This window comes from Penicillium cinerascens (genome assembly GCF_028974065.1).
Source record: "Penicillium cinerascens strain IBT 15544 chromosome Unknown contig_24_segment0_segment0, whole genome shotgun sequence".
NCBI lineage: Eukaryota > Fungi > Ascomycota > Eurotiomycetes > Eurotiales > Aspergillaceae > Penicillium > Penicillium cinerascens.
In genome coordinates, this window is record NW_026695290.1 from 3,055,121 (window position 1) to 3,068,695 (window position 13,575).

The 13,575-nt window shown below is 47.9% G+C and overlaps 3 protein-coding genes across 3 annotated transcripts; all 3 read right to left on the minus strand.

Annotated features, from left to right (window-relative positions):
- Positions 1 to 4,792: 4,792 nt before the first annotated feature.
- Positions 4,793 to 6,774, minus strand: N7498_004256 (GMC family oxidoreductase; the record flags this gene model as incomplete). Its single annotated transcript, XM_058451318.1, has 3 exons — positions 4,793 to 5,217; positions 5,270 to 6,458; positions 6,508 to 6,774. 3 exons carry the CDS (start codon positions 6,772 to 6,774, stop codon positions 4,793 to 4,795), a joined length of 1,881 nt encoding a protein of 626 aa, XP_058310780.1.
- A 1,130-nt stretch (positions 6,775 to 7,904) lies between these two features.
- Positions 7,905 to 11,807, minus strand: N7498_004257 (uncharacterized protein; the record flags this gene model as incomplete). The annotated part of the gene is made up of 5 exons (XM_058451319.1): positions 7,905 to 7,973; positions 8,031 to 8,891; positions 9,023 to 11,282; positions 11,350 to 11,646; positions 11,698 to 11,807. The coding sequence occupies 5 exons, from the start codon at positions 11,805 to 11,807 to the stop codon at positions 7,905 to 7,907; spliced, it is 3,597 nt and encodes a 1,198-aa protein (XP_058310781.1).
- Positions 11,808 to 12,641: 834 nt separating this feature from the next.
- On the minus strand, positions 12,642 to 13,041 carry N7498_004258 (uncharacterized protein; the record flags this gene model as incomplete). The annotated part of the gene is made up of 2 exons (XM_058451320.1): positions 12,642 to 12,944; positions 13,009 to 13,041. The coding sequence occupies 2 exons, from the start codon at positions 13,039 to 13,041 to the stop codon at positions 12,642 to 12,644; spliced, it is 336 nt and encodes a 111-aa protein (XP_058310782.1).
- Positions 13,042 to 13,575: the final 534 nt, after the last annotated feature.

Consider the following 13,575-nt stretch of genomic DNA (forward strand, 5'->3'; position numbering starts at 1 on the left):
AATATGTCGCATTTGGGTTCGACACAATATGGTATCTGCCTCCTTCACATGAATGTGCACATTCAACGTTGTCACCGCAGACTTGATTCGCGCTTAAGGAAAGCACGCCGGTGACATAGGCAAGAATGTAGTGAGGCCGCATTTTACTTGGCTGTATGAAAAGTCAGCATTTGATAAGCACAAAAGCCGGTGGTACCCACTGGACGATTTTGAATTGGCAAAATTGGGGGCGGGCTGTGAGCAGACCAAGATTGGAAGGAGATGACCGAGCCGAGAGACACATTCTGAGGAGGGAGAGAAGTCATTATATACATAATCCTTATATGGGTTCATGCGTTAATTACGGAATATGCTAAGCCCTATCCCCTCCTTTGCAGTCCTCTCATTGCGTCTTGTTTGGATCAGCATGGTTCATCCCAAGCACACTAAGGAATGCAGGCCGAGAGAGATCGGCAGCACTATTGTTAAATTGGATCCAAGATGCATACAGTAGATCGTTCCGGCCCATTTAATTACCCAAGGAAGAAGTGGGCGTTCCCAACTGGGCAATAGTAGAGACATTGATCGTCGTCGGAAGCTCCCATATAGATAGGATCAACCTGTGCAAATTATATGGCCTGCTCTGCAGCTGAGATGCAGCTGGGGAGGTCAGTGCCATTATTACTGTATACTATAACCAATCAAGTCATAATAGTACAAAAAATGTCTCAAGGAAATTGCTGGAAATGCTTGATAGAACTGACGATCTGGCAAGATCGCCGGCCGCTTTCCTTAATCCTACCTATTTCGTTTTGCTACGCGCGAGAGTTTGGTATAGATATTGATTCTCTGCCGACAGAAAATAAATGTGGCTCTTCATGTTGACGAATTACAAAAATTAACACTGACTGCGTGGGCGAAGTACAGGTGATAAGTTTGTACGGCGAAAAAATGGAATAATAGTTCAAAGGCTTAATACTCCTTGGCAGCGTATATTTCTATGGAATCTTGCGTTGTGAGCGGACCGTAGAGCCTGGTGTGGAGTGAGAGACCGAGGATTTCCGAAGCTAACATACTTTGATCAGCAGCGAGATCAGCAAGACTGCATCGGCCCACCCGGCTATCGAGGGATTATTGAAAGTCATTCCTAATTAAATGTTACACAACAATCCGCAAGTGGAGCTCGTACGCGATCTCAGCACGGTAGTCCGTAAGTATCCGTGCTTTCGTATGGCCCCCTTGATTCTCCGTAGATACTTCACAAAGGATGTCGTCTTTATTAGCGCTGCCTACCCTCAATTCCTGTGCTCTGGCATCTACTCGCCTCTAAATTACCGATAAAAACTCTCCACCATGAAGATCATAAAGACACTAATCTGTATTTTGCTTCAGCTGGACAGGTCTGGGGTATTCTAGGGTCATGTGGTACGACCCCTTGTTTCCACTGATTACCGGTGGGTCTATACTCATTTACTTCGGCCGGCGAAAATTAAGCAATTTGAGACAGGTTAAGAGACTAGCAAAAGAAAATGACAGGTCGGTCCCTTTAGATGATGATAATGGAGATCTTTGGGAGACTCGGTCGCCGTGTTTCCACTCGAGGCTCTATATAAAGGGGCTAGATACTCAAGCGTAGGTCTTCGGCATCCACTTTGTGCATAAATCGCAGCGAAGAACACAGGTATTTTGGTCAATCAGGCGTGAGCCGCCTTAACTAACCTTAATTGGCACTGAGATGGATTCAGACTTGCAGCTGAGCTGAGGGGTCGACAGAAATACTGAATAGGTCCATAGTGCCATTGATCGTCCACACCCTAAGGCGCCAACATCGGTCGGCGTCTCCCTGCCCCGATGGCTGCTGATTGGTTAGCTAGGCCCATAAGGATATTGAAATTGGGCTGCATGAACAGCCCGTATATGCAGGTTCCTCATCTATATCACCTTCTTTGCTTTTTCCAGAGGAAGTTCTTTCATGGACCACCGGGTAGCGGTGTAGGAGAACATTTTTGTATGCATTTTCCTTAGAAAACAGTCGAGGGGCGGGGTTAATAGTTTATAGATACTTCCGAATTGCCGTAGGTTTCTACGAAGATTAACTAATGATTGTAACTTTGCTGCATTTAGCTTCAGCGGCTATTCGAGACGTCGTAAGAGACTAGCTCTCTATTATATCACGAATAAGATTAAGCTTTGAGACGGGGAGTCTTAGAGCTATAACGTTTATATTAGGCTTCTGTGAATTCTTAGCTAGGGCAGTATAGTAGTGATTGAGTAGGGGTTGATAAGTAATAAGAGGGGCACGGGGTGTGATGTATAGCAGTTTCGTGTAATCATGGCCTGATGTTCGGTATCGTACTATAAGATACGTTACTATCTAAGTAAGCGGTCTGGGAGGCGGATTGGTACTGGTTTCTCCATATCGGGGCTAGCGCATATCGGAGACTTGTTCGGGCATCAAGAAGGATGAATGTTGAGGAATAGCTGATTTCGAAAAGTACTGTAAATACCCTAGAAGAGCCTTCGCTTTAGATATAGTATTCACTCAACGGCTGCCCTTTGTATTGCGGGACCACTGTTTTCGGTGTCTACATGCACACTGGTCCGCCACGGCTTTGGAATGTATTTGAAACATTTAAAATTACCTACACGGCTCCAACTAGCGGCTAGTGATTTAGACTTCAGACTAGCTTGCACCAATAGGGTCATCCATGGTAAATTGCAAGCCCAGGCCCCCCCCTATGAACATAAGTCGTAGCAGCGAATTTTTTGAGGCGCAAAGTAGTCGCGGTGATCCTGTTACTTTGACATCGTATCTGATCTAGTGTATATTTAAACTTCTTTCCCGCCATGGGCAGAGCAGAGCCTCTTTTCAAACTTGGAGAGCTTGGAGACTGTTCGCTTTTAAGAGGCATTCGCCATTGCGGCCAGACACCGGACTGAACCCACACAGCTACAGTGACACAGCAAAAGTATTAACACCCCCCTGGACCCACGCCTACACCGCCCTCTCACCGCCTACCTAGGAACACGCTAGTAGTAGCTCAATAATCTCGCGTTTTTGCGCGTTATTCTGTTTATACCTCCTGAATCTCCTTATTTTGCTATCTATTATGGCACCGCGGTCTGAATTGACACCTGCGCTACGTGAGCGTATATGTGAGCTGTCCCAAGCTGCGGGATGGGGCTATAAACGTATTCAAAAGCGCTATCCTTGGGTCTCTCTTTCTAGTATACGCTATACTATTAAAAAGGACCGCGAACGACTCGATGGTGTCTCTAAACCACGCTCTGGACGCCCACGGAAGCTTGATGAAGCTGATCGTGAGCGTTTGTTAAACGCTATTGAGGAAAATCCTAAGATTACCCGCGTTGATTTGCTTGCAAATGTGTCGAATAAGGTTAGCTATATTCCTTTAGTTTTAAATGCTTACTGACCTAAATTTTTGGTTAAATATGACTCGATCCGACGCCTTTTAAACGCCGAGAATATACGAAAGTGGCGCTGTAGCTGGCGGCCCTATTTGACCGAACAAAATGCGCTAAAACGGCTTCAATGGGCGCATCGCTATCGACACTTTATTGCTGAAGATTAGGCTCGTGTCTATTGGTCTGACGAATGTACAATTGAGCGCGGTATTGGTGTTCGTCGTGAATGGACTTTTATTCGCCCTCGAGATCAGCCTAAGGAGAGACAATGTCAAGGTCTTCCTATAAAAGGAAACCAAGTTAAGCAGATGTTTTGGGGGGCTTTTTCTGGCAGCACACGACGCACTGGCCTTATCCCTCTATTTGGAAACCCTGAAGCACCTCGCGGAGGCGTTGATCGCTTTATTATTCGAGATTTATATCTCCGAATGCTGCCTACATTAATGAATCATGAGGGTGGTATCTTTCAGCATGATAATGCGCCTACACATACTGCACACGTTGTCCGCGATACTCTACGCGAGCTAGGAATTGAGGTAATGGAATGGCCGCCTCATTCGCCTGATTTAAACCCTATTGAGAACCTATGGGCGCTCTTGAAGGCTAAAATCTATGAGTTATGGCCGGATCTTATTGATATGCGTAATAATAGCGCGTCCTACGCTATTCTAGTGGAGACAGCACAGATAGCATGGGAAGAACTAGAAATACAGCACCTAACGCATCTATCTGAGACGATGCCGCACCGGGTGGAAGCTATTATTGAGAGCCAGGGCTGGTATACGCCCTACTAGATAGAAATTCATGGAGTTTTAGGCCGGCAGAATATTAGGTAATAAGGGGGGTGGGTCTAGGGGGGTGTTAATACTTTTGCTGTGTCACTGTACTGGACCTGTAATACTCCCCGGGTACCGGATATATGCCCCCCTGCGACCCGCAGAATCCCACGGAATCTATCAGACCCATCCATATCCGCTGTGTGGGCTCGCCTGGTGTTTATAGAGTTTTAACTTATTTCGCTCCTGCGGTCCAGGCCCGGCGCACAGTCTCGGGCTCGGTTCTGAGCGCAATCATCGGCATGCCGATTACATTCTTAGTGTTCATTCCGATGAAATTCGATTATCACGCTACCTCTTGCCTCATCGGGTACCATGCTGGCTGCCACATGCGTCCCCCTCTATGTGGGGCCTGGAGCCCAACGATTGAATTGATTGCTCCATGCGGAAATACCGCCTCCACTACGATTATTTTCCCATATGGATATGCGGCAGTACAATGCGGGAAATGTTTGAACCAGAGACTGAATTTGAAAATAATCAACTCAACGTGAATGAATGGCTCAAAATCAGACCTGTAAAATAGGGCTAACTTATTTCAAATTCTCTGGTCATGCCATAGCCTCCTTAAGCGGCGCAAAATCCCAATCCTCCTTAATCATATCGGCCGCCTTCTCCGCCACCGCATAGACACTACTGACAATATTGCCACTCACGTTGTTCGGGAACACCGACGCATCAGCAACCCTCAGTCCCTCCACGCCCTTTACCCGCAACCGCGAGTCAAGAGCATCGCCCATCGCCACCGAGCCACAGACGTGATACTCGCTCGCAACGGCCTCGTGCACGGCTTTCTTGCCTTCTTCGAGATTCTGCAGGTCCAATGATGGCTCGGGGAATGAGCGGTTTGCGATGGAGGACTTGATGTGCTGGGATTGGGAAACGTTGTCTACCCAGCGGAGGGTGGCGCTTAGGACTGCTATGTCTGCGTCACTGCCGCCGTAGTTTGGGTGGATTACTGGCGGTTTGGTGGGATCTAGAGGGTATTAGCGACTGTACGGGTTTTGAGGAGGGTTGGGAGCATGTACCGGAGCTTTCGATGTGCACGTAGCCCCGAGCAACGGGGTATTGTATACACAACGCGAAGGTGATACCGGCGGGCTTGTCTGCGCCGCGAGGAGGGAACAGCTGGCTTTGGTGCTCGATTCCATCGATGTTTGCCGTGGCTGGGACGAGGACTACCTGGATATTTGCCGAGATGTCGCTTTGGAGATGGGCGATGATCTGTGCAAGCTGCTTCTCGTGGAATTTGCTGGTTGGCTTGACCTCACGGATGCTTTGAATCACCTTTTCAAGCTCTTCTTCAGACATGATTTTCTTGGCGGGAAAGAAGCCTTGCATCGTCGAGGTGCAGCTGAGCGGTCCGCTACCGGACTCGGTATACTGTTTCATTGCATCTTGCATGGCCTCGGGGACCTGGTGCAATGAATCCAAAGTGAAAGTCCCCGGCTTCATGTCATAGGTTACGATTGTGATCTGGTGGTCTTGCAAATTGGCGCCGATGGCCGGGTTCGCGACCTTGCATTCAACCCCCGCTGCCTCAAGGACAGCAGGGTCTCCGATACCAGATAGCTCGAGGATCTGAGGAGACTTAATAGTGCCTCCGCTGACGATAACCTCGCGCTTGGCGGATACGTTGCACTCCTGGCCTTCATGCGAGATGTTCACGCCCGTAGCCTTGTTGCCATCAAGATTGACCTTGTTCACCATCGTGCTGCAAAGCACTTTAAGATTCGGACGGCTGGCTCTGTTGGCCTCATAATACCCTCTGGCAGCATAACTGCGCTTGCCTTTGTTCGGTCCAGTGCGACAGATGGAGCCTAGGGTGTTGAAGAAGCCGATGTGGTCTCCACTCCAGGGGTCGACTGGTTTCTGCGGAGTGTCTGTGACTTCGTCGCAGGCTTTGATGACATCGTTCTCAATTGGCATGATGGTGTCGTTGAAACCGGTGCGGACTGGTCCACTGGTGCCGTGGAATTCTCCGACGAAAGGCATGGTTGTGGTGTCTTTAATTGAGGGGTCGATAGGCTCGAGGGTCTGGTGCTTGCGCATGTAGTGTTGCATGATATCCGCCGACCAGCCTTCATCCTCGACCAGTTCGGCCCAGTCATTGTAATCCTGCTTGGAACCGCGGACGTACATCATGTAGTTGATGCCACTGGACCCTCCGAGGAGTTTTCCTCGAGGAATATGGTGGACTTTTCCATGATTCCCTTTCTATTCACATCGTCAAAACTAGAACCCATCAGCATGAATGCTTACTCACCTGCGGCGCCGTGTACAAGCACCAGTCATATTCGGGATCCTCGAACAATTGGAACAGGCCCGCCGGCATATCCACAAGGGGATCACCAATGCGGTATTTTCCAGCCTCAATAACACCGACGGTCACCTCTGGGTTCTCCGTCAGACGAGCCGCAATGGCCAATCCAGCCGTGCCGCCTCCGCAAATGATGTAGTCGAATGCGGTGCTAGAGAATTCCTCAATAGAACACGTAGGCGACTGGCCCACTGCATCATTTTTTTCAGCCATGATGTTATTTAAAACTTGGGTATGCAATTTTCAAAATCAGACGAGAACAGACAGGCGGGAGATTGGGGGCTATTTGTACGTTTTTCCCTGCCGTGCAACTCGAGCTGACCACCGTGCGGGGGATAGATAGCCTTGCTCGAATCCAACGCACAAACTCAAATGCCTTGGCTTGGAACTAGTGTTTAATCCGTATTTTGGTATTCTATTTTCGTTGGTGGTGGTGAGCTGCTTACGGTCTACCAAGGTTTTCCCCGCACTTAGGCCGACCGAGGCAAATGTCATGGTCTAAAACGTCGATCTCACTGAGATCAACTAAAAGCCTTCCATGTGTTTGTTTGAACCATAGCCATATCTACCGAACCTATTACATAATGAAATATTTCAGCCGTCGTGGCGGTCCGTGGCAGTGCTCTGCATGTCTTAATCCTGATCTCCATCGCGATCCAGTCACAAATAGGTCCCGAGTCTCGTTTTTGCATCAATTCATCTGTGCACCGGACTACTGGAGATGATCTGCTAGTGAATTGCCTTGCAAGTTACCCAGAGTCAATGCGCCAGCGGATTGCCCTTCAGCACATCTTCTGAGCTGATGTTTTGCAATTTCAGTTTCTGTAGTACCCCTTATTTACCAAGATCTGCGAGGGTTATTGCGGTACCGAGAAAAGATGGGAAGCCTGAGCCTCATGGTAAATATCCTTGCTAATCTTATTTGCCGGTCTCCTTTGCATCCGTTTCGCATTTCAATGGTATCGATAACATTGGACCCACTGCAGGCCGCTGCGACTGAGCGTACCCTGCGGCTGAGTTGTAAATGAGAGTTGCTCCTTTTTTGGTACTGTTGTTTCTTTGAAATAAGGGACGGATTGACAGTACGTCCCGAAACTGCGGTCATCATTTACCCTCTGCGAGAGTTTCTCGAACCTTAATGCCAAGGCATACTATACTACATGAAGAACAAGAATCAGCAGTTAGTACATCCCTAGCTTGCGATGCTATACTAAAGAGCTTTCGCGTCTTCGCAGCCCAGTCAACTATATGAAAGAGTCAACAGAAACAAAGTTTGGTGTCTACATTTTCGAAGAAGAGGATATGTCAAAAGACCTTCGGGTTATTTTTGCTTCCTAAATCTGTTACATGCACACGCATAGGTCCGCGAGCGGGGTCGAGGTCGAGGGAGGCTTGTAGATCTCTTTCTCCAGCTGGTTTCCACAGATCGGACAGCTGTTAGTCTGGGCAGGAGGGCAGAATCTGCATACTTTGAGATAGTCACACGAATAGAACTCCTTTTCCTCCGAAAGGCGTCCTAGGCAAATATCACAAAATCCATCATCATCCTGTGCCACGGATGGGGACTCCACGCTTGATTTTGCTCTTGATTCTGCGCTTGATTTTGCGCTTGATTTTGCGCTTGGTTCTTCGCTTGATTCTGCACTTGATTCCCTACCTGCTTCTAGGTTTCCAATTTTGCCATTAAGGAGGCCCCTGATCTCACGTAACTTCCTCTTCCGGGCCTCGAGAGCAGGGGTCAGCCCCCAGATGTCGGGACGGGATCCGTCAACCCCTGGCAAGTCGAGTAACAGTTGAACCATGTCCGAATGGCCTCCACAGACAGCATTAAACAGTGGTGTTCTTCCGTATCGATCTGGGGTATCCGGCTTTGCTCCAGCTGAAAGCAAAAGTCTTGCCATCGATGTGTGCCCTATGGCACTCACCATATGAAAAGCAGTTCGATGATAGACATTGAATTGATCAGGGCTGCTTTGTTCTTCAAACAAAGCCCTCAGAGCTACTTCGTGGCCACCTTCGATGTTTGCCGAGGGTAATTGTTGGGGTCCAGAGCACGGGGGGTTGGGGTTGGGGTTGGCATCTTTGTTTAAGAGCAGCCCTGACACAGACTCATGTCCGCCCAAAGAAGACCAGAACAATGGAGTCTGGCCAAATAAATCGAAGACATTGACCTTGGCGGCCTTGTCTAAGAGCATCATCACTATGGTCTTATTGCCTGTTTTTGCTGCGATGTGCAATGGTGTTTGTCTACTTCGACTCATGGTATCAACGCTGGCTCCCCGGTCTAGGAGAATTCTGACAGTTTCCACACGCTTTTTCTCGACAGCCAACTGTAATGGGTCATGTTGTCGTTGTTTCTGGCTTCGATGTTGGCCCCATAGTCCAATAAAAGCTTCATCGGTATCTCCCAGCCTTTCTGTGCAGTTCGATGCAATGGCGTTTCCCCATCCCTGGTCTTGACTTCAGTGCTGGCACCCTTGTTAAGGAGAAGCTCGAATGTGGCGTTGTGCTGTTTCTGATTGGTCCAATGGTAGAGAAAATATTCAGAAACCTTAAGTAGCGGCGTTTCGCCTTCGTCGTTGGCTATGTCGGGGCTTACACCCTTCTGCAAAAACAGTTTGACGACCTCCCAGTTGCCGTTTAACGATGCATCATGCAACGGGACCTCACCAGCCTTGGTCTTGCTTTCGGGGTTGGCGCCTCTGTCTAGGAGCGCCTTGACGACAGTCACAGTACCGTGCATTGCAGCCGCATGCAATACCGTCCTACCATCATCGCTCATAGAGTCGACATTGGCGCCTCTATCTAGAAGCAACGTGGTCATTGTGTCATAGCCCCTGCCTGCGGCGAGGTATAATGGAGTATAGTTGTTTGAATTTCTCATTTCAATGTCGGCGCCCTTGTCCAGGAGTATCTGGGCTATCTTTTCATAGTCTTCTTCCGCAGCCTCATGTAATGGTGATTTGCCATCCTTGTCTGGAAGATCAACCTTGGCGCCCATATTTAAAAGCAGCTTTACCACTGATTCACGCCCGTGACTTGCGGCCAGGAACAATGGCGTCTGTTTTCTCGAATCTTGAATGTTCAAATTGTTCGGGTTTGTCTCAAGAAGCTCTTGCATCAGATGCTCCAGATCAAAATAGGCCGCAATGTGTTCTGCCTTTATATCACTGGTTTTGGGGCTGGGTTTCCAATTCAGAGGCTCAAAGCCGCAGCGGTCATATCCAATCAATTTGGCTTCGTTCTGAAGAAATTTCAAGAGTATCGACCGGTCTCCAGGAGCTTCCCGGAAATGATGTCCCCAATTCAGAGAGGAGTAGGAGTAGAACGGGTATTCGACAGGGATTCGTTCAACCTCTTCTTTGGCCTCAAACCGGTCTTCCTCAAATACGTCGTATGACACGTATGTCAAACAGCTGTTCGTGATATCTTCCAGAATCTCGGGATACCAACTCTTCAAGGTGCGTTCAAAGTACTTTTGAGTGGTGTAGTGGACAAGTTTCACTTCGGTCGTTTGTTCATCGACAAGAACTAGACCACAGCAATACGAAGTCAATTGCTCAGCATCGGTGATATTTGTCTCATCAAATTCGGAAGTCTCAAGCTCAATCGCCAGGGCATGTTCAAGCTCGGCAGTCGTCAGAGATCTTTTAGCGTTTATGATCCATCCGATGGTTTTCTTCGCAAGGGCTGACGCATTTGCCCCTTGACGCTCGATTCTGCTCACAGTTTCACTATAGGCATGATCATAAGCGTTGGACTGAGAGCCAGTGCGAAACACTTCTAGCATTCTTCGAATCCCCTTTTCGTTCGATTCGTCCGAGAGAATATTTAAATAAAGCCAAGCAAGAAGAAACCTAAGACATATTAGAACCTCTTCAATGCGACTGCAGATAAATTCGTACATCTCTTTGGCTGCCTCGGTGATACCATCCTTGATTGCCTCCTTCAATTTCTCTCTTTTTCGAACAAAAGACGGAAGGTCATTCAAACGAACGTCAACGTAGTACTGAATGTCTTCACTGCTCGCTTGTATTTCCACGGAAGGAAACCCCTCAAAGTGAGCCACAATTTCCTGGTCTTGTCGGGAAGTCGCAAGGAGATTAAACCCCTCTTCTTTCTGTAACTGAACAAGCTCACGAATAAATGAATGGCGAACGGTGTGGTTACCATCAGAAATTGCACATTCATCAAGTGCATCGATCACTACAAAAGCTCTTTCGCACGAAGCAAGAACAGATCGTAATTCACCGAGTATCGCATCCTCCGAAGGAATGGTTGCTTTTGTAGAGTACTTTTTGTAAAATGATTTGACACTTTCCGGTATCGAGCGTTTTCGTTGTACGGCTTGTCTCAGAAGAGCCGAGTAGAGCTGAACAAGTGCATGCTGCTGCCGAAAATCACAAAAGAGATATGCGATCACGACGTCGTCTTGATTGGGAAACGTTTGCTCTAGATGATCAATGATTATTGATGAGAGGACTGTCTTTCCAGAGCCTGGGATCCCAGGACAGAAGAGAACCTGATTTTGACTGCTGATCCATCGCTGAAAGTCCTCTGTTTTCAGAAGCCATGTCCCCGTTCCCTTTTGATGAGAATTGAATACTTCGCTTTGCCGTAGTGACGGGCTCGATGGACTCAGCCAACTCAGGATCCTGTCGCGCTCATGATCTTCTTGTTTTTGATTAAGAGTTTGGATTTCATGCCTACTCTCCGAAATTCTATATTAGAAATAGAGACTCCTGACTGGACGAGTTGGAAGAATAGAATAAAATGGACTCGACATACTGGTTGGCCTTGCTTATTATGAGGTTCAGTAGAGAAATATTCACAACGATTCGAGATCGAAAATTGTTGATCTCTGCTTGGTCCCATCGGACCCTTTTCCACGCCTGGCGCACTTTGTCCGTCCAGTCTGGAGTTGAGTCCTTTGCGAAAACGTGAAATTTTCGTAGCCTAGAGTCAAGGTCCTGAAGAACATTGTCACAGTTCTGGATGACTTGGCTCACATCATCTTTCTGTTGTTTCAACTGCTCTTCATCAAAGCTGTCGATGCGGTTGAGAACAATAATAAGGGACTCGACCCTGCCATAAGTCAATAATATGTAATTTAACGATCCAAAGACCAAAACATACTCTTCCGTAATGGCTTTGTACTCCCTCGGTGCTTGCGCAAAGCGGCCTCGCAAGTCATTTGCTAACTGCAAGACCGCGAGGAAATCACCGACACCGAAGCCAAAGCTCATACTGTTACAAGGAGTAGATCAAGCCTTGAATCGGCGGCAGAATCTGGGAGCGGCTACTGAGAGAAACAATTAATGAGAGGACTAGGCATCTGTGGGCACAAATATTCCACGAGCCGCTAGAAGCGGGGGCGGCTGAGTTGAGCAGCCCAACAACGATTACGCGACAAACCAGTGAGGGAATTGACCCAGACACTTTAAATAGCTCATCATCACTACAGCGACACGGACCAACGTCAACGGCCCGAACAATAAGTTAAGCAAAGCTACCAAGACTAATATCAGCAGAGTAATGAGTTATAAGAGAGGATGCAGTAGGAAATGTCAAGATTAGTGCTGCCACCCAGTGCTCTGGCTCCCAAAGTACAATTGGAAGTATTCGACAACTTGTCTACTTGACTGTCTGTATTTAACATAGCTCCCAAGCGAGCCGGCTACCCCAAAATACCACATGTCCACCTGTGGTGTCGTGACCTTATGATTGATTGTTAAGATCACCCACCCCGTACCAAGGGACGGTGGTGATCGAGGTGGGGTAGCGAGGTTTTAGGTGTACTAAAGTTACAAGTGGATACGGCCTTTTGTATAGTGTGATTACTCCTGTGTCAGGAACAATAAAAGTTCCGCGGACCGGGGCACTCCGGAAAACTTCTACTATAGACTGGTCTGTCTTGGTATTCAAAGATTGGAAAACTGAGATATGCTAACAAGTAATATTACACTAAGATAGGACGAAACAAACCACAGATACAACACGGAAACATGAAACGAGAGTAGAGTGATATTATAGCGCAGCTGTAGGTCATGTACAGTACCGCCTCCTCTTCATTGCAAAATCTAGCCCCATACGCCTTCCTTAAAGTAGCCCGCCATATCCCCAAGTCCATCTTTCTCCTCTTCCATCTCGCCATTCCCCAAACACCAAAGCCGGTTGACGGATGTATACTTGATGTGGAAGTCTTCACCACCGATTCTCTCCAACGCATTCTTAAAGTGGCTCGTCGTTCCTGGATAAACACCCCTGACTTGGCCGGATGTCTTGTTATTCTTGTACCAGCTTCGACACGAGTCTCCCCAGGCTGTGCGCTTGAGGTATTCCTGTGCCCAGATGTTGTAGTCTTCTACGGATTTTTTTTCGGTCTTCAATTGACCTATACTAATCAGCACGCGCCCTCAAAACACTCACAACTAAGTTAATACTTACTTGATACCTTCCGTGGCAATCCTCCGAGTCCATCTTATGATGTAGTCGCATGTAAAAGTGACCGCCGCTAGAAGAGACCCGTGCGATACAGGGAAATTAGGCCCGGTAATCCAGAAATAATTCGGCAGCCCATCAACCTGAACAGCGAAGAATGCTTCAGGGTCATTCTTCCATCGTTCCTCTAGACTGTTGCCGTCAGACTGTTGCCATCTCGCCCGATGAGCTTCCACCGGGGAAGCCACGAGGTGTTGAATCCAGTGGCGCACACAACAAGATCAAAATCTTCTTCTTTTCCATCGCTTGTTTGTCTCCCCGTCGTCTTTGATCTTCGTGATCGGTTCCCAGCACAGTGTCGTGTTTTTATTTGAGAATGCTTCGAGGTATCCGTCACCCGGAGGGATCCATCGACATCCAGGTCGAAAATCGAGAATAGCCAGAGTGGACACAGTGCCCGGTCAAGTTATGATATGGATACACGGCTTACTATGATCGTGTAAGGGAAGGGGACGATGATACGAAACTATCTAGATTGAGGATGGGCCTGATATGTATGAGACGGATCTTCAA